Genomic DNA, 22,001 nt, shown 5'->3' with positions numbered 1-22,001 from the left:
AATAACTCACCAGGAGAAGATACGACAACGGCAGACATGTTGAAGGCAGATGGGACACGTCAGATCCAGATATACGAGGGAGAGTCAAATGAAAACCTTAAATATTTTTTAAAATATTGTTTATTGTGCAGAACTGGTACAAAGCTGTATCACTTTTCAACATAATCTCCCCCACGCTCAAGTCCTCCAGCGCTTACAAAGCGCATACATTCCTTTAGAAAAAAATTCTTTTGATAGTCCGCACAACCACCCGTGCACCATGACTAGTCTGTAAACATGTTGGAATGTCATTCAGTGTCAATCGGCGGATTTGCTTCACTATGGCTTTAACTGCTGCAACGTTCTGTGTAGTCACAACTCGTTGTGCCTGACCTGGACGAGGAGCATCTTCCACCGAAGTCACACCATTTGCGAACTCCCTACTCCATTCGTAGACTTGCTGCTTTGACAAACATGCATCACCGTACTGAACCTTCATTCGTCGATAAATTTCAATAGGTTTCATACTTTCACTACGCAAAAACCGAATAACAGAACGCGGTTCTTCCCTGGTGCAAGTCGCAAGTGGTGCGGCCATCTTTATACCGATACTGTGACGGTATGTGTGCATCTGCACTATGCTGCCACCTACAGGCCATTCTCCACGCTGTTTGTAGCAAGCTTACGAGCTTACAGGAAATTTCGATTTGTTATTACAAATTTAAGGTTTTCATTTGACTCACCCTCGTACAATCTCATAAGTGAAGTATGAAGAAAGAAGGGCATCGAAAAAGAGTGTAAGTCAGCTACCATTATCCCACTGCACAAAAACAACAGTAAAGGGAATTTTAGCAACTACAGAACTATTTCTCTGCTAACTGCACCACACAAAGAGCTGTCGATAATAAGTCTTGAAAAGCTGAAGCCTTTTGTTGAAGATACTGTTGGAGAGCATCAGACAGGTTTTAGCGCAAGATCAATCGTGGCTCTAATTTTCGCAATGAGACATATCTGGGAGAAGTGCTGGAAATTCAACCATCAGTTTCAATTGTAGATTTCTCAAAGTCTTATCATAGTGTACACAAATTATGTACGACATCCTCAAGGAGATTGGTATACCAAGTATTAGCTTGGTGAAGGTGTCTACAGCGGAGACAAGAGCCAAAGTGAAATACCAGGAGGAGCTGCCCAAGGAATTCACCATCAGAACAGTTGTACGACAAGATGATGTCATTTCACCACTTCTTTTTAATTTGGTCCTGGACAAAGTAATTCCGGAAATGACAAGAGAAGGCAAAGGTGTGAAGCTAAGTGGAAGAACACAGTTACTGGTATATGCAGACGACAATTCAGTCATAGGCAGTCAGAGGAAGAAATGGCAGAAACTTTAGGGGACTTAACAAAGAATGCCAGCAAGAGTGGACTGTGAATTAATGTGGAGAAGACTTGAGAGTATAGAAGTATCCAGAGAAGCCCCTAATAACGCCCTATTACATGTGGGAATATGGAACATAACCAGAGAGGAAGATTGACAGTACGTACAGAAATCAACATGACATCACAAATCTTGAATTAGAAATGATTTGCTAAGACAAGAAATATTGTTTTCTTCTGGGAAACAGTTGCCATTGCCGAGGAGGTGGAGGTAGAAGAGACAATTCTGCTGGAGGTAGTAGAAGATTTTAGCAGGACGAGTGACACTGTGGCACCTCAAAGAGCGCCTGCTATGACAGAAGAACAGCACAGATGCAAATGAAGACAAGCAACCACCAAAAAAGTAGAATTCAAAGAAAGCAAAAAGTGAATTTAGTTATCCTTCAGATATCATTGAAAGAAAAAGTGACACCATTCCTAAAGGCTGCGACAAACGGTCAAACATCACCACCTATGCACATTATAAATTGAAGTCTCAAGCCTCGTTTTTCTGTAGAGATGTTGATACTAACAGACATACTGTTTCATATCATAAACAAGTCGTCTGGACGCAGATACTTAGTCCTACCCGTCCAAACTCGGGGCGCACCGTCAGTGTAATATATTTGGTGTGTATGTAGCATCCAAAATGAAGGATTATAACAGCCATGTTCAAAATGTAGTCTAATCTGAATTGCAAGAAGTGTTACACAAGACAGATTGGGAGTTTTAATTGTCCATCTGCCATTATTCAGCTTGCCGAAATAATTCAGGCAGTACCGACATTTTTAATTTTTATTTTTATTTCTTGTATGGTTATTTTAGTTTAGTTTATGTTTTATTTAAAAAAATTAACAGCATATGAAATTTTCACTGAAGTAAACAGATTATGCCGATTAATGTAAAATTAAAATACATGAAAGACCTGATCTCTCCCGTTGTATGAGTTCAAATCAACTGTAATTACGTCACATTATAGCTTTCATTTCACGAAATTTTAATATAACAAGCAAATAAATAAAACTGGTTTTTCCCTCGATCATGCTATCTCTCCTCTTACAAACTGTATAATAGATTTTGTGTGTGTGTGAGTTTAGAGTTTACGGATGCTCAACAGTGAAGTTGTCATTCCCCTTACAAATATTAAAAAACACGAATACAAAAAAGGACTAAAATGATATCACATCGTGAGGAGTAAACCTACAAAACGACACTCATTCACTCGCTCCCATCCCGCGTTGACGCACACCATCACTCCATTTTACACGGTGTAAGAAAACGGAGAGAGTGTGAAAGGTCTAATGACGGAAGAGCTAAAATAACGCCACAGGGAAATGTGACTGGCTGACCACTTAAAAAAAACATGGGTGAGCTACTCACCTTGTTAACACATTAAGAACATCTCCATAAAATTTTAGGAAACAAGTTGGACATACCACAAAACCTTAAAACTCTTATCACGTTAGTTTGAAAGTCACTTAAAATAGAGGGCAGATCTGTCGGCAAATGTGCCGTTGACCTCTGCTACACATTGGAGGGTCCTCTCGCCGGAGCAAGAAACCTTGCGTCATAGGGCTGTGGCCTTTGTGAAGACGAATAACGAGAACCTCATCCCGCCTGCGTGGTTAGATGGAGGCACGCCACGGCCGCGTTGTGGGCTTTACTAGACGGAGCTTATTGTCCGGCACTTCCAACCACACTTCTTCCCATCGACGCACGGCTCTGTAACTCAATAGTGAGTTACAGAGCGATGGCACACTGAACTAACTGAGGATCACGACACGTGTCCTTGGCTGGTACATCCGCCCTTTCGTTCCCCACAACACAAATGTGCCCTGGCGTCTAGCAGAAAGATACCTCCTTCCGCAGCCTTTGCAACTGGACAAGGGCGTCCTCAAGATTCTCGACTACTTTGTCGGCTGGATACATGCGCTGCAGAGATTGAAAAAGCACTCAGGGAGTCGAAACAGACGAGTAATTTAGCAAGCGCGGCAAATTACGGATAATTCAACATCAAAGACAGTGAAGTCTGGGCCTCTGCAGTAAGCGGTGTGGCAGTCAGTTAAAACCCCGGACATCAGCCTGTCCCAAACTAAGGGACTCCAGTACACGCTTCGCACAGACCCCAGAAGGACTCGTTGCCCACGGACGATTGGAACAGAGGTGTTCCACAGCTGGACGAGCAATGTATGGTATACTGCGGATGAAGAAGTAGCGAGGAACTTAAACACCTGGCACATCATGAGAAGTTGCCACTGGATGGTACGTGGTGGTTCTCCAGCCTTAGGACAGAGAATGTGTAGGTCCTATAAACGCCCTTGGCGAGCCTGATCCCCTCATGGTGTACTGCGTCAATAATCTTCAGATAAAAAGGCCAAGCCGACTCATGCACTGTGCACTCATGATCCAGCCATGATCGCACGGAAGCCCCATAAAGCTGTAGCAGACGCGCTCTGTCCACTCTAAGGATCTGTTATTAAGACAATTCAAGGTATTCAGTGCCGTCTGGGTCCTTGCCTCCAGATCCTTGAAGTGTGGTAATCGCGACAGTTTGGAGTCAAGAACAAGGCCTAGAAACTTCACTGAGTCTTGAAGATGGAGAATGGTGCCCCACGTACGCATTTCAGGTAAATTCAAAATACTAGGAGAACGATTAAAATGAACACACATACACTTCTCTGCAGAAAATGTAAAACCAGTCTTTGCATCTCCTCGTCCAATCTTTTCACTGTAAGTTGCAACTGACGAGTCGCTGCTACGGCACTGGAGAAAGAGCAGAAGATCGCAAAATCGTCCACAAATAAGGAGCACTGGACGGATCTCCATACCGTGAACGTTATACTTTTAATGACTATGACATCGAGGGTAAGACTTAAAACACCGCACTGGGAACACCATTCTCCAGCACAAAACTATTTGACAGCACGTCACCTACTTGTGCCGAAAAGGCGTCTTGAGAGGAAGGACCGAATGAAGACATGTAACCACAAAGCCCCATTGTTGTAGGTGACAGAGAACGTAGCGCCTCCAAGTAGTGTGGTACGGCTTACTGATGTCAAAAAAATAACTCTTAGACAATGCATGTTACATTGGAAAGCCTGGTTGATTTCTGCCTCTACATGGTCAGGTTGTCGATAATTGACTGACATCTCCTGAATCCACAGTGAGAGCTGCTAAGGAGCTGCCTGATGTGTAATATACAGACCAAACAACGGTTGACCAAGCGCTCTAGGATCTTTCCTACACAACTCGTTAAGGCAACGCTCCTACAACTACTGGAACACATTCTGTCTTTTTCTAGATTAGGAGAGGTATCAAAATTGCCCCTCGCCACGAGTCGGGAAATTGCCTTGTCAGCTATCTCGAATTAAAACATCGTAACAGAATTTTCTTTGATACCGTTTGCAAGTGTACCGTATTTGGTCGTGACCGGGAGCTGTATCATGAAAATCAGACAGTGGCGAATCCAGCTCCCACATGGAGAAAGGACAGTAGTCAGTGAAAAATGCCCCGCCGTAGCCTGAGCTGTGTTTCCGGGTGTTGTTTGGAGACACCACTGTCTCAACAACGCCGCTATAGGTAACCGACTGTTATTGGGAGTGTTTAAGGGGTCGCCGAGCATTCGATACGGTACTAAAGGAGTGAAAAGAGGCAGCAAAGAATATGGAGATGCAGCAACATATTCCCAATCGCACGAGCACATTGCTCTAAGATGTGTATTGTGTCAAAGAATATTGGAGTTTCAGTTACTATTATCGCGAAAGAAGGAAGAATCAGCACGACCCTTGGGCATGGGTGTGGGCGTTGTCCTTAACGTACGTTAGTTTAAGTTAGATTAAGTAGTGTGTAAGCCTAGGGACCGATGACCTTAGCAGTTTGGTCCCATAGGAACTTACCACAAATTTCCAAAAAATTAGCACCATTTGTTTGGATACAATCCAACATCATCACATGGCTGTGTATCAGATACTGTGAAACGTCCCCTTAGAAAAATTATACATGACTGTGCTTAATCTGACACACAGTACTTTTAGCGCAACGCAGTCTGACTTTCAATAATCCCTACAAAAGAATGGCCCTGACTAACAATAACCTATACCTTTCATGAATCACTTACCTCACAAAAATCTTTGTTACTCAAACTACTGCAATACAGCGAGCGCCACTACTGCCAGCTACATAAAAGATTCAAACTACTGAAGGCACTAACTACTGATAGGCATAGATAGCAAATGAAAGATTTTGATGGAGAACAAGCAATGTATTTACCTTAATAGTGTTCAGAAGTCATAATATCTATATCAGCCCATGATACCCAATATTACAAATTTACTCTTTCCGGCGCACACACGTCCAGATCGTCCACTCTCAAAATTCCACCATCTCTCTCCCCACATCCACCACTGCTGGCGACTCACCTCCAACTGCACAACTCTACGCGCTGTTAACAGCCAACAGCCCAACACTACAATAGCAAACAACAATGCAAACCAGCCACAGACTGCACACAGCACAGTCAGTGATTTTCATACAGAGCGCTACATGGCGTTACCAATATAAAAACCTAAACAGCCTACTCACATAGCCCCCATGCTCCCCACAAAAAATTTTACAAATTGTTTTGCGCAGTGGCCAATACAGATTTGAAAAAAAATTTTCATAATTACAATAACAAAGAAATCAAATGCACACACTTATTGAGACAATGTTGGTCAAAAGCTAAAATTTTCTCACAGTCTATAAAGACAGTCTTGATCATTCATCACAGTAGTAATTACAGTTTTTTTCACAAATTCTCATTAGTAAAAGAAAATGCACACGGAAGTAGTGGATTTCCATGCAGTCTTGAAGAACTAGTGTTGTCCGTCCAACGGAAAGACAGTGCTGACTCTTGACATGCAGACGGGTAATGGGCCACAACAGAGCAAACCCACAGCAGAGTCAGCCGAAGTTTTGAAAAATATTGGTGGGTAGGTCATCACAAAGCAGACCCACTGCAGTCCTGGTAGAGATTATGGTATTGGTGGGCCACCAGAGGTGCAGATCCACTGCAGTCCTTGTAGAGACGGCCAGCAGCCATCTGTTGCGACTGTGCAGGTGCACAATCACCATCGAAGAGTCTTGCAGACAATATAGCAAGTCCATGAACCACCACTTGTGCACTCACAAAGTTTTTGGAATTGTCCTTAGGACCAGCAATGCTGTTAACTAGTCCCTTGCTGAATTATCAACACACATGCAAATGCTAACAGTCCCCTTTTTTTCTCGCATATTCTGCCTGTACTATGACCAACAGAAACGTGTGCAGTGAAATGTAACTTAGTTTGATGAACTGGTGTCAATTACAATTTTATAACATGAGAATACAATCACAAAGGTACAGAAAACATCATTAAAAACATAATAATACAGATAACATTTGTAGTAATACAGGCTTTACAAAAGAATAGAAATAACATATACATCAGTGTTGCAGGAATTATGACATAAGTAAATACATAAAAGGTCAGAATAACTTTCTAAACATCAACTTCACATGTGATCATTAAAACAAAACAGAATAAATAATGTCTAAACATCTTTACAAAGTAAATAACATATTATAAATGCAAATTGTATTTGAGGATAACAGTATTCCTCATCATAGTGAATGTAGCTTAATACTAGAAAAATTCTACAACATAAGTCTTATCAGATAAACAGATAAAGACAAGAAGAACATTTTATGTAAGTAGGCTGTTTAGGTTTTTATATTGGTAACGCCACGTAGCGTTCTGTATGAGAATCACTGGCTGTGCTGTGTGCAGTCTGTGGCTGGTTTGCATTGTTGTTTGCTATTGTAGTGTTGGGCTGTTGGCTGTTAACAGCGCGTAGAGTTGCGCAGTTGGAGGTGAGTCACCACCAGTGGTGGATGTGGGGAGAGAGATGGCGGAATTTTGAGAGCGGACGATCTGGACGTGCGTGCGCCGGAAAGAGTAAATTTGTAATATTGGATATCATGGGCTGATATAGATATTATGACTTTTGAACACTATTAAGGTAAATACATTGTTTGTTCTCTATTAATGTCTTTCATTTGCTATCTATGCCTATCAGTAGTTAGTGACTTCAGTAGTTTGAATCTTTTATGTAGCTGGCAGTAGTGGCGCTCGCTGTTCAAATGGTTCAAATGGCTCTGAGCACTATGGGACTCAACTGCGGAGGTCATTAGTCCCCTAGGACTTAGAACTAGTTAAACCTAACTAACCTAAGCACATCACAAACATCCATGCCCGAGGCAGGATTCGAACCTGCGACCGTAGCGGTCTTGCGGTTCCAGACTGCAGCGCCTTTAACCGCACGGCCACTTCGGCCGGCGGCGCTCGCTGTATTGCAGTAGTTTGAGTAACGAAGATTTTTGTGAGGTAAGTGATTCATGAAAGGTATAGGTTATTGTTAGTCAGGGCCATTCTTTTGTAGGGATTATTGAAAGTCAGACTGCGTTGCGCTAAAAGTACTGTGTGTCAGATTAAGCACAGTCATGTATAATTTTTCTAAGGGGACGTTTCAACTGTACAATAAATTTTGATTCGATGCTGGAACGCACATACCACTTCGTCATTCCTCGACAAAAACTGTGACTGAGCAACTGCAAAATTGTACAGGACACCTCCAAGTTCCCTCCTATGAACAAATACAAAATTATGCTTGCAACTTTGTTGGCGGATCTTGACAGTATTTTTTTGTCAGTTAAGTAATTAACTCGGAAAAAAGCATAAGCGAGTTGCAGCGCTACTACAGTCTCTATGTCGCTTGGTTTACTTTTTTCTCTTCTTCAACGTTCTGTATTTGATATATAGCGTTTACTCTCATGACGGTGAACAAGGTAAGCTTGCTGGAAGAAGTGCTGGATTTTGTTTGTAAAGAACGAATGATACACAGCAAATGGGGAACTCCCTATCTGCTTCCTGGAATGTTGTAGATAAACGAAAAGAGTTTGACAATGTATTTAAGGCGCATTAGATCTCTAGGTAACTGAGTTTAGTTTCAGTTGTCTTGTGACAGCCAGAGCGAGAGCACCAGCAGCAGCGAGTACTGTTTGTATAAAGCGTTTATTTTGCATTTTGTTTACGACCTTCCACTAAGGAAGGGATTCTATTTGTGTTTATCTGCTCTGCATAGTAACTAACAGTTCTTGATAAAACTTTACGTAGTTTTCGTATTAGATTTCTTAGTGTTTTCTTGATCGTTTAGAACAGAAAGCGCCCTAAAACCGTCTTTTGTTTGTTTCGCGGCCGTTAGCCACTAGTCACTTGAATCAGCAGTTGTCTTGTGACAGCCAGAGCGAGAGCACCAGCAGCAGCGAGTACTGTTTGTATAAAGCGTTTTTGTACTTATTTGCTGCGCTTAGCTTTTAAATAGTTTTTCTGGGAAAACCTAGCGTAGTTTTCGCGTCTCGTATTTCAGTGAGTGTTTCTTGATTATCAGAGTAGCTCATCAGAAGATTATCTTGGGAATTTGTCACCGTATAGAGTAGGGTAAACATAGTCATGTGTAGGGACTGTGGTTGTTGTGAGCGGACGCAAGGAGAATTGGCCACTCTTCGGGGGCAGGTGGATGCTTTGTCTGTTAGGCTCATCGAGCTCGAGGCGCAGGCGTCGGCTCGTAGTGGCGTTGGGGCAACTGTGGTGAGACCTGTGCCTACTTCGGTGGCCTTGGAATCACATGGAACCCCTGATGTCGCTGCGTCTTCCGGCAGTGAGCATCTTACCGGTCAGCCATCACTCCAGGGTGAATGGCGGACAGTGGTGGGCTCGCGCGTGCCTGGCCGAAAGGCGAAGGTGGGATCTGGCCGCGTGGCAGCTGCCTTACCCCTTTCCAACAGGTACGGGGTGCTTCCTAGTGGTGATGACATCGTTTCCGAGCCACCACAGGATGCCTCGCCTGTTGGGCCAGTGGCCGATTCTCCGGCAAGGTCCCGACAGTCACAGAGGGCGGGCCTATTAGTTATAGGGAGCTCCAACGTTAGGCGGGTTATGGAGCCCCTTAGGAAAATAGCGGGTAGGTCGGGGAAGAATGCCAGTGTGCACTCGGTGTGCTTGCCGGGGGGTCTCGTCCGTAATGTGGAGGAGGCCCTTCCGGCAGCTATTGAACGCACTGGGTGTGACCGGCTGCAGATAGTAGCACATGTCGGAACGAATGACGCCTGCCGCTTGGGTTCTGAGGCCATCCTTGGTTCCTTCCGGCGGCTGGCTGATTTGGTGAAGACAACCAGCATCGCACGCGGAGTGCAAGCTGAGCTTAATATCTGCAGCATAGTGCCCAGAGTCGATCGCGGTCCTCTGGTTTGGAGCCGTGTGGAGGGTCTAAACCAGAGGCTCAGACGACTCTGCGACTATAATGGTTACAAATTCATCGACCTCCGTTATTGGGTGGAGAACTGTAGGGCCCCCCTAGACAGGTCAGGCGTGCACTACACACCGGAAGCAGCTACTAGGGTAGCAGAGTACGTGTGGCGTGCACACGGGGGTTTTTTAGGTTAGAGGGACCCCGCCTTGGGCGAAACGATAAAATACCTGACGGCTTACCAGAGAGGACATTATCATCGTTGATAAAGAACGTCCGTCCTCAGAGACCAAAAACAGGAAAAGTTAACGTAATATTGGTAAACTGCAGGAGTATCCAGGGCAAGGTTCCTGAATTAGTATCTCTTATTGAAGGAAATAGTGCGCATATAGTATTAGGAACGGAAAGTTGGTTAAAACCGGAAGTGAACAGTAACGAAATCCTAGACACAGAATGGAATATATACCGCAAGGATAGGATAAACGCCAATGGTGGAGGAGTATTTATAGCAGTAAAGAATTCAATAATATCCAGTGAAGTTATTAGCGAATGCGAATGTGAAATAATCTGGGTTAAGTTAAGTATCAAAGGTGGGTCAGATATGATAGTCGGATGCTTCTATAGACCACCTGCATCAGCAACCGTAGTAGTTGAGCGCCTCAGAGAGAACCTGCAGAACGTCGTGAAGAAGTTTCGTGATCATACTATTGTAATAGGGGGAGACTTCAATCTACCAGGTATAGAATGGGATAGTCACACAATCAGAACTGGAGCCAGGGACAGAGACTCTTGTGACATTATCCTGACTGCCTTGTCCGAGAATTACTTCGAGCAGATAGTTAGAGAACCAACTCGTGAAGCTAACGTTTTAGACCTCATAGCAACAAATAGACCGGAACTTTTCGACTCCGTGAATGTAGAAGAGGGTATCAGTGATCATAAGTCAGTGGTTGCATCAATGACTACAAGTGTAATAAGAAATGCCAAGAAAGGAAGGAAAATATATTTGCTTAACAAGAGTGATAGGGCACAAATCGCAGAATATCTGAGTGACCACCATCAAACGTTCATTTCTGAGGAAGAGGATGTGGAACAAAAATGGAAAAAATTCAGAAACATCGTCCAGTACGCCTTAGATAAGTTCGTACCGACTAAGGTCCAAAGCGAGGGGAAAGATCCACCGTGGTATAACAATCATGTACGAAAGGTACTACGGAAACAAAGAAAGCTTCATCATAGGTTTAAGAGTAGTCGAATCATAGCTGATAAGGAAAAGCTGAACGAAGCGAAAAAGAGCGTAAAGAGAGCAATGAGAGAAGCATTCAACGAATTCGAACATAAAACATTGGCAAACAATCTAAACAAGAACCCTAAAAAGTTTTGGTCATATGTAAAAACGGTAAGCGGATCTAAATCCCCTATTCAGTCACTCGTTGACCACGATGGCACCGAAACAGAGGACGACCGAAGAAAGGCAGAAATACTGAATTCAGTGTTCCGAAACTGTTTCACTGCGGAAAATCGTAACACGGTCCCTGACTTCAGCCGTCGCACGGACGCCAAAATGGAAAATATTGAAATAAACGTTATCGGAATTGAAAAACAACTGCTATCACTTAGTAGCGGAAAAGCATCCGGACCAGACGAGATACCCTTAAGATTCTACAGTGATTATGCTAAAGAACTTGCCCCCTTTCTATCAGCAATTTATCGTAGATCGCTGGAAGAACGTAAAGTACCTAGTGACTGGAAGAAAGCGCAGGTCGTTCCCATTTTCAAGAAGGGTCATAAATCAGATGCGAATAATTATAGGCCTATCTCGCTTACGTCAATCTGTTGTAGAATAATGGAACATGTTTTGTGTTCTCGTATTATGACGTTCTTAGATAATACAAATCTCCTTCATCATAACCAACATGGATTCCGCAAACAGAGATCATGTGAAACTCAGCTCGCCCTATTCGCCCAAGAAATTCACAGTGCCGTAGACACTGGCGAGCAGATTGATGCCGTATTCCTGGACTTCAGGAAGGTATTTGATACGGTTCCGCACTTACGTTTAGTGAAAAAAATACGAGCTTACGGAATATCGGACCAGGTTTGTGATTGGATTCAGGATTTCCTAGAAGAAAGAACACAACATGTCATTCTTAACGGTTCAAAATCTGCAGATGTAGAGGTAATTTCGGGAGTACCGCAGGGAAGCGTGATAGGACCTTTATTGTTTACAATATACATAAATGACTTAGTTGACAACATCGGTAGCTCCGTGAGGCTATTTGCAGATGACACGGTTGTCTACAAGAAAGTAGCAACATCAGAAGACTCGTACGTTCTCCAGGAGGACCTGCAGAGGATTAATGCATGGTGCGACAGCTGGCAGCTTTCCCTAAACGTAAATAAATGTAATATAATGCGCATACATAGGGGCAGAAATCCATTCCAGTACGATTATGCCATAGGTGGTAAATCATTGGAAGCGGTAACGACCGTAAAATACTTAGGAGTTACTATCCGGAGCGATCTGAAGTGGAATGATCACATAAAACAAATAGTGGGAAAAGCAGGCGCCAGGTTGAGATTCATAGGAAGAATTCTAAGAAAATGTGACTCATCGACGAAAGAAGTAGCTTACAAAACGCTTGTTCGTCCGATTCTTGAGTATTGCTCATCTGTATGGGACCCTTCCCAGGTTGGATTAATAGAAGAGATAGACATGATCCAGCGAAAAGCAGCGCGATTCGTCATGGGGACATTTAGTCGGCGCGAGAGCGTTACGGAGATGCTGAACAAGCTCCAGTGGCGGACACTTCAAGAAAGGCGTTACGCAATACGGAGAGGTTTATTATCGAAATTACGAGAGAGCACATTCCGGGAAGAGATGGGCAACATATTACTACCGCCCACATATATCTCGCGTAATGATCACAACGAAAAGATCCGAGAAATTAGAGCAAATACGGAGACTTACAAGCAGTCGTTCTTCCCACGCACAATTCGTGAATGGAACAGGGATGGGGGGATCAGATAGTGGTACAGTAAGTACCCTCCGCCACACACCGTAAGGTGGCTCGCGGAGTATAGATGTAGATGTAGATGTAGGGCGACAATTGCGTGTGAATTGCTTTTTCACTACAATAGTAATGACCTCTACTTAACAAGAAATAGTGAACATCATAAAATGTATTTCCAAAGTGAAATTTTAAACAGTAAACTTAGCATTAAATTTTAAAGTGGCATTAGAACAAATTATTTGAACGCATTTTCTAAAAACACAGAATTTTATTCAAAATCTCCAGTACCGCTCAGGAAAGCGACTGACTAACAATGCGAGGTTTTATAGCAGATGCGCACAAATAAAATAGGTCTGTGACGTAATACCGGAATTTATCCAAATTTCTAGCATAAGTGAGGGACTCTAAAAGCAGACAACACCTACTGTTTTAACTTACACGTTGTGAGAGAATAGCACTCCAGTTTAATATTTCCGTCAGCCGCGGCTCCTGATCAATAGCATAAACCGCGCAACATCAGTGAGATGCAAATTTTGATTCTGTTTAGATACAACCGTAACGTCCATGAGATGTAAATTTTGATTCTGCTTAAATAAAACCAAATCATACCCGAAGATAATATCGCACGGAATCGAACGATACCGTTTACTATATCAGCTTCATTAACCCTCTTTACTTTTAAAAATATATAGCTATAACGGGATTTATGAGTCTCCTAGAGGTTTTGATTATTCACAACGACAAAAACAAGTGATTTTCGCCGTCTTAAGGATCGTATGTCTCCTCTGAGTAAGTCACTTTACATATTAAAGCACCAGAGATAAACACCACATGAATTACACGTGTATCTTCCTTTTTATTGGAGATTTTTTCTTCATTTTGACATTGTCTACATCTTTTAGGCGCATTAGTAGCACTTTCTTCGGTTTCATTTACCTCGATATCCCTCCTGTCCCTCAATTCACAGAATTTCACAAAGTCTGGATGACAGAGATAAGGTAAAATCTAGGACTGAAATTCTCCTCCACAAATGGCCTTAACCAGTTCTTCCTTAGAGACCGACGAAAACGTCGTCTCATTTCATCGTTTTCGAAATACATAACTCGTCTGTTTAATAGCGTGACGTTCAGAGCTGAATAAAACATAGCTGCTCGCCATCTTTTTGTATTTCAGGAGATATTCTTATCTACAGTACCAACATGACATTTTGTGTTAATGTAGAACAGTGTTTTACAACCTTTTTTAATATGCGACCACTTCCCAAGTAAAAAATTCTAGCCAGCCCCCAAAACCGTAATAAAAGTATGTCAATGATTTCGAAGGAAACGTATTTAATTTCCATTCTAGCCTCCACGCCTGCATATATATATATATATATATATATATATATATATATATATATATATATATATATATAATGTGATCGAAAGTATACGGACACCTGGCTGAAAATGACTTACAAGTTCGTGGCGCCCTCCATCGGTAATGCTGGAATTCAATATGGTGTTGGCCCCCCCTATTAGCCTTGGTGACAGCTTCCTCTCTCGCAGTCATACGTTCAATGAGGTGCTGGAAGGTTACTTTGGGAATGGCAGCCAATTCTTCACGGACTGCTGCATTGAGGAGAGGCCTGGCACGAAGTCGGAGTTCCAAAACATCCCAAAGGTGTTCTATAGGATTTTGGTCAGGACTCAGTGCAGGCCAGTCCATTACATGTGTGCAAGCCCCCTCCATGAAAAACAAGAGCACACCATAACACCACCGTCTCCGAATTTTACTGTTGGCACTACACGCGTACCGAGCGAGGTGGCGCAGTGGTTAGACACTGGACTCGCATTCGGGAGGACGACGGTTCAATCACGCATCCGGCCATCCTGATTTAGGTTTTCCGTGATTTCCCTAAATCGCTCCAGGCAAATGCCGGGATGGTTCCTTTGAAAGGGCACGGCCGACTTCCTTCCCCATCGTTCCCTACTCCGATGAGACCGATGACCTCGCTGTCTGGTCTCCTTCCCCAAAACCAACCAACCAACTACACGCGTGGCAGATGACCTTTACGGTGCATTCGCCATACCCACACCCTGTCATCGGAACGCCACATTGTGTACCGTGATTCGTTACTCCACACAAGGTTTTTCCACTGTTCCATCGTCCAATGTTTACGCACCTTAGACAAAGCGAGGCGTCGTTTGGCATTTACCGGCGTGATTTGTGGCTTATGAGCAGACCCTCGACCACGAAATCCAAGTTTTCTCACTTCCCGCCTAACTGTCATAGTACTTCCAGTGGATCCTGATGCAGTTTGGAATTCCTGTGTGATGGTCTGGATAGATGTCTGCCTATTACACATTACGAGCCTCTTCAACTGTCGGCGGTCTCTGTCAGTCAACAGACGAGGTCGGCCTGCACGCTATTGTGCTGTACGTGTCCCTTCACGTTTCCACTTCACTATCACATCGGAAACAGTAGACCTAGGGATTTTTAGGAGTGTGGAAATCTCGCGAACAGACGTACGAAAAGTGACACCCAATCACCTGGCGACGTTCGAAGTCCGTGAGTTCCGCAGAGCGCCCCATTCTGCTGTCTCACGACGTCTAATAACTACTGAGGTCGATGATACGGAGTACCAGACAGTAGGTGGCAGCTCAATGCACCTAATACGAAAAACGTATGTTTTTGGAGGTGTCCGGGTACTGTTGATCACATAGTGTATATATATCCGCTGCAGTCGGCAACGGCTATATAAGACAAGTGTCTGGGGCAGTTGTTAGATCGGTTACTGCTGCTACAGTGGTGCTTTATCAAGATTTAAGGGAGTTTGAACGTGGTGTTACAGTCGACACACGAGCGATGAACACAGGACCTACGAGGTAGCGATGAAGCGGGGATTTTCCCGTACGACCAGTACACGAGTGTACCGTGAATATCAGGAATCTTGTAAAATCCGACATCTCTGCGGCCGGAAAAAGATCCTGCAAGAACGTGACCAACGACGACGGAAGAGAATCGTTTAACGTGGCACAAGTGCAACCTTTCCGCAAATTGCTGTAGATTCCAATGCTGGACATTCAACAAGTGTCAGCGTGCCAAAACACGAAACATCATCGACAAGGGCTTTCGGAGCCGAGGGCCGACTCGTGTACCCTTGATGACTGCACGACACGAGGCTTTACGCCTCGCCTGGGCCCATCAACACCGACGTTGGACTGTTGATGACTGGATACATGTTGCTTGGTCGTTTCAAATTGTATCGAGCAGACGGACTTGTACGGGTATGGAGAAAGCCTCATGAATGCGTGGACCCCGCATGGCGGCAGGGGATTGTTCAAGTTGGTGCAAGCTCTTTAGTGGTATGGGGAGTGTGCAGGTGGCGTGTTATGGGATCCCTGATACGTCTGCATACGTCTCTGACACGTGAGACGTACGTAAGTATCCTGTCTGATCACCTGCATTCGTTCATGTCCATTGGGAATTCCCACGGACGTAAACAATTCCAGTAGGACAATGCGACCCCCCAGACATCCAGAACTGCTACAGAGTGCCTCCAGGAACACACTTCTTAGTTTAAGCGCTTCCGGTGGCCACCAAACTCTTCAGACATGAACATTATTGAGCATACCTGGGATGCCTTACAACGTCCTGTTCACAAGAAATCTCCACCCCATCGTACTCTTAAGGATTTATTAACAGCCCTGCTGATGGTGTCAGTTCCTTCCAGCACTACTCCAGACATTAGTTGAATCCATGCCACATCATATTGCGGCACTTCTGCGTATTCGCAGGGGCCCTGCACGATATTAGGCAGCTGTACCAGTTTCTTTGGCTATATATATATGCATTGTCGATTGATTGTATCAATTGTCTGAATACGCCAGAGAGTACGAAAGTGATTACTGTGTTTCTACGCATAGCTCAGAGCGAGCGTAAAGTGGAGAAGTTTCTCAATAGATGTGCCCAGCCCTCCACGTCTCAGTCCGCAGCTCGTGGTCTGTACTCTTTTGACGTGTTTGAGTTTAAGTACGAGTCACCAGCAGCATTATACAGCTTGTCCCATATAAACCCCTTACACCTCATGTGCCAGTCGAACTGCTTGTGAAGTGACAACACTGTCTCGAAATTTGGTTACGCTGCATTTTATCGGATTGTTGAGTACAGCTGTGTATTCGTGCGTGAGTGGTTTTGAGAAGCTCGTATTATTGAGTTGTTACAGAAATGAGGCAGTTTGCATTAGTACAGCGAACAGATAATGTTAAGTGTTATATAAAGCCAAGACTCCATCAAAGAACATGAAGAATTGCTCAAAGCGAAATATGCTTGCAGCAAACTCCTCCCTACCAGTTCTATTCAAGATCTGTACAAGAAATGGCGGACTGTACGCTCCGTTCACAATATGCAGAGGAATAGGCGACCGACAGTCAGGGCCCCTGAAACTATAGTCAGAACTCGCATGGACATTACGAGAAGCCCCCGCAAGTCGGTAAGGAGGTTATGCAGCAAGTTGGTGTATGCCGTACAACGCGTTATCATGTACTGCAAGATATGAAACTAAAAACCTGTTGTGTGAGTGTGGTACAAGAGCTGAAATCTGAGAATCAAGAAGAAAGATACGATTGTTGTAATTAGCTGTTAACATCAATTACTAACGGTTACTTGGATCCCTTGCTTTACTTCATGCCAGATGAAACTTGGTTTCATTTGTCAGGTTATGTAAACGAAAGAACTGCAGATAATGGTCACAGGATAACCCAAAATTCTGCAAGAAGAATCTCTCCACTCAGAGAAGATTGTGTGCATTGTCCGGCATGCGCATTATTCGCCCCATGTTTTTCAATTACACCTTAAACAGAGCCAGACATCTAGAGATCCTTGACTCTCTCTATGCACAATTAACAGATGCAGAGAAGCTGTATGCAGTATTCCAACAAGATGGAGCAACAGCTCACACATCCACCGAAAGAATGATCCATATCACCAACGTGTTCCCTGAAGACAGACACGTCAGTAGAGGCCTCTGGTCCCCAAGGTCCCCGGATTTAACATCCCGTGTTTTTTATTTGTGTGACACACTGGAAAGCAAAGTGCATGCTGACAATCCCCATACAAGAGACGATCTCAAATGGAAAATTGCTAGAGATTTTAACAACATCACGCCTGGAGAATTACAGTGTGTTACTGGTAACGTCATCACACGAAGTAAGCGATACCTGGATGCCCATAGCCACCAATTCCAGTATCTCTAATAAACAGGTAACCACAAGCTTTAACGTTACTATTATCTATTCTTTTTTAATTAGTTCATTGTTACCTTAACCTCGGGCGTGAGGCGTATCGGTTTTATGTGGGACAGCCTGCATTTCTATATGGACTTCATTAACTGTAAAATTACAACTATAAATAAATCACGAAAAGCAATAGAAAACCGATGGAATTCTGTTTCTATTCATTACCTGTAGGTGCGGATCTGTATCATATCAAAGTTTGTTTTTAATGTTACAAGAAACATCGTACAAACACTGCAAAATTCCACAGCCTCGCGGCCCTTTTCGCAATATTCTGACACAGCGTTTGTTTCAACGAGCTGCTTCCATTCAGACTAGATGTAACAATCTGCAGCTGTAAGAGTGCAGTGATACATACCAAGCATTTTCACGATCTGGAACAGCTGGTCGATGTCAGAATCTCCAGGGAACAGCGGATCGCCCGTCATCATCTCGGCAAACAGGCAGCCCACTGCCCAGATGTCAACTTCCCTGCAAATCAAAAACAGTGCCATATAAGAAATGCGATGTTTAGAGCTCTCGGGGAAACAGTTTATAAAATTCATACTGATGTGCTCATAAGCGTGCAACGGAAAAGTAATGCTCAGTTCGATTTTTCTGTCGAAAGTAAATCGTACTCTGGTTATGTACAGAAGCCTAAGCTCTGATTTTTGTTCATATTGCCTTTCTTCTTTGTCTATAGATTAGCGCGATATATTAGCATGAAGGAATTGAATGTAAAGGGCTCAACTTCATTACTCAGAAATGCCATAAAGGGACAAATAGCCATAATGGAAGAGGAGACAAAGGATTAATAGAAGAGCTCTACGGACCACCCCTGTCCTTCAAATGCGGAAACACGGTACAGTCTAGGTTAAATGAGAAATTTCAACCTTTTGTTCTGATTGGTGGTCCTCGGTCTGAACAGAAATAAAGTGTGAAGAGACTGGTCATTCAAGTCTTGTATTTACCCATACACATGGACAAATGCAGTGAATTTGTATGTGGAGTGTGTCGTACTGCAATCCATCCCAGTAACTATATACCTGACGAGATGAAAACAGAAAAAATCCTATCCTACATACTGACTGGGCCAATATGCTGCGCCTTTGTTTTGGGTATGGGCGGGAGAGCGTGATGGAGACTGTTTCTTACGTCCGTCAACGGTCAAGAAAAGAATGATGCCGGATCGCTCCATATGCAGGTACTGAGTCACCTTCAGTATTCTATGCAGGTTAAGGTACATAACTTTTTTACCCCATTCGTATTTTGGAACTTTAACATGGGACTAGGGCTGTCAACATCTATAGCACTTCAATACACGACATCAATGATAACCCCAAGTTTTTATACCAATCAGCTGTTATTTTGTGCTGTTAGGGGCTTGCACGACGTAATAACTGCCTGTAAGGTTCACGGACGTAGAGTCGGATTGTATTGTCGACACAAAACGATACGATCGAACGCTATGCCCGAGAACCTTCCAAGCAGCTGTTATTTTGCTAAGGGAATGACAAGTGACTATAGTAACCAGAAAATTATGTTAATCGGTGTAGTGTAAATTACTATACTGACAACGTTGAATGTAAATGCTACAGAACTTGTTTAAACACATACAAAACATTCGAAATGTTAAATATACAACATTAACATAACAGCCTAACATAAAAATTAAGTAGCCAGCAGATATGGTCCAATGTCAATGTAACTTCGTACATTGGCGGGAAAGTCAATTAGTAGAGTTGCATTTCACTCTGAGAGTAGAACGGCCAGCATAGTGCAATAGTGTTGTTGTTTTGTGTTGTTACCAGGCCCGATGGGGTAGAAAAAGGGACACGAACAACGCGAGACGTTGAGTGATCTCTATGAAGGTCATGGATGTGCCGCGTACTCGCACTAGACAGCGTTATCAGCATCTGACAGTTTGAAAGCGGCCTCGTTGTTGGTCACCATTTGATCAGCTGGTCGAATCCTGCAATAGCGATCTGTGGGGCGGCCGGCCGAAGTGGCCGAGCGGTTCTAGGCGCTTCAGTTTGGAACCGCGCGACCACTACGGTCGCAGGTTCGAATCCTGCCTCGGGCATGGATGTGTGTGATGTCCTTAGGTTAGTTAGGTTTAAGTAGTTCTAAGTTCTGGGGGACTGATGACCGCAGATGTTAAGTCCCATAGTGCTCAGAGCCATTTGAACCATTTGCTTTGATCTGTGGGGCAATCGGATGTGACAGTGACCAGATGTTGGACTGCATGAGAACATGGGGGCAGGTACACTCATTGTCAAGGTTCTGATCGATCACATCTGACCACCACAATGGAGGATCCCCTTATTGAGCTCCTAGCACACTGTAACATCTTCACGTCCGTGCCTGCCGTCCGAGAACAAGCAATGGACTCCCTTTTACACCATGTGTCATTCCGCAGACTTGGTAGGAGCCCACAAGACTTCAGAGTAAGGCAGCTTTAAATGTAACAAGTTCTTTTAATGATGCATCTGCGCTGCTTGATACACTAGATCGGAGGCCAGCTAGCTACTGAATTTTGCTGGGTTGGCTGCCTGCACCTTGCATTGCTGACACGGTATTATACCACGCCAGCGGCCTTATTACATGAGCCTGCTGCAATGTATGGGATTTAGGCGTCCTTTACAATGTTTATAACGGATAATTTTTGTGTGTCTTAAATCCGGGAAATCCCTTACAACATGGGACACCTCGCAACTCTACATGGGACTTATCCACAATGCATGCTTATAAGCACGTTCATCTCCGAAACAAAAACAACAATATTTTTTTTTCCTTCAAACAGATATACAGTATGCTGTGATTTGGCTGCAGTACAGAATTTCTTGATGAAGCACTATAATTCGTTCTGATGAATAAAAACTTGTGTCAGGCCTGGAATCGAACAAAGATCTCCGGTTTATCACGAGTACTCGCCTTACCCAATTACGTTATATGAGTACGCTTCCAGGAACTAAACATCCATTGTAATTTTTGTTTCCCGGCTATATCTCCGAATCAACAACCAGACATCCTCCCTTCGGAAATAGCGTTACCGGGAGATTAATACCTGGCTCACATTCCAAATACCATCGAGTCGTCTCTCCCACATTGCATTAAAAATTGTGCAGTACTCCAGTTTCATTCTTCACTTGATGTTATGTCGATTATGTTTTCTAGCAACTATACTAAATAACAGAAATTAATCACACAGTCATTAATTCGTTCATACATTTCGTTTACACATTGTATTCTACAAATCTCTTCATGTAAGTGAGCCTAAGGGATGAGGAACGAGTCAAGTTGTACACCAACAGCCGCAAGCAGCAACTACATGCTATTTCTGTAAAGTATATTAGCGATAAACTATGACTAGTTCTAAAACTAATCACAATGAAAATTGTGGGAACTCCTTCCAGGTTACTTTATTTACGTATTTTAGGAGAAAACAGCTTCTTGAAAATGCGGAAGTTCCTCGTCTTACACAACTCAGCTGCTGTTTTTATCAACGAAGTGCTACCGAAAAGTTAGGTGAATGGTCTCATAGAAAAAAGGAAACAAAAGTTAGAAACGAAATTCCTTTACTGGCCTACAAAGTAATCACTATCAGATACGACACACTTCTGACATCGGTTGCAAAGCTGTTGGAAAGTCAGCAAACGCTTCTTGTGTTATCACAATGGTCATACGTAATGTCTGCGAAGCGTACGTGTTTCAGGGCTTATTTAAGGCGTGGAAGCAAAAAGAAGCCTGCCGACGCCAACTTTGGAGAATAAAGAGGGTGCTGAACAACAGTCACCTTGCGCATATCCAACGGCGCGTGACCACGGTGCTTGGATTGTTTCCACAAGAAGCGTTTGCTGACAGTTTCCAACAGGTTGACAACCGATGTCAGAAGTGTTTTGCAGCAAGACATTCGAGTACCAATGCTACCCTACAAGGACACATTTCCCCTCAATGCAACATTAAAATGAACATTCATTATCCTGTAAACTTAATTTTTCTCTCCGTGAGC

General features: G+C 43.5%; 1 protein-coding gene across 1 annotated transcript in view; it reads right to left on the bottom strand.

Moving 5' to 3' along the window:
* LOC124594818 (cyclin-dependent kinase-like 5) overlaps nucleotides 1–22,001 on the bottom strand; it is a 353,935-nt gene that overhangs the window by 109,153 nt on the left and 222,781 nt on the right. Inside the window, exon 5 of the mRNA XM_047133262.1 lies at nucleotides 18,369–18,481. Within this exon, the coding sequence (XP_046989218.1) occupies nucleotides 18,369–18,481 (113 nt within the window). The remainder of the gene's footprint in view (nucleotides 1–18,368; nucleotides 18,482–22,001) is intronic.

Source organism: Schistocerca americana, chromosome 2 (genome assembly GCF_021461395.2).
Source record: "Schistocerca americana isolate TAMUIC-IGC-003095 chromosome 2, iqSchAmer2.1, whole genome shotgun sequence".
Classification (NCBI taxonomy): Eukaryota; Metazoa; Arthropoda; class Insecta; order Orthoptera; family Acrididae; genus Schistocerca; species Schistocerca americana.
Note: the sequence above shows the minus strand (reverse complement) of the source record. Positions and strands in the feature narration are given on the sequence as shown.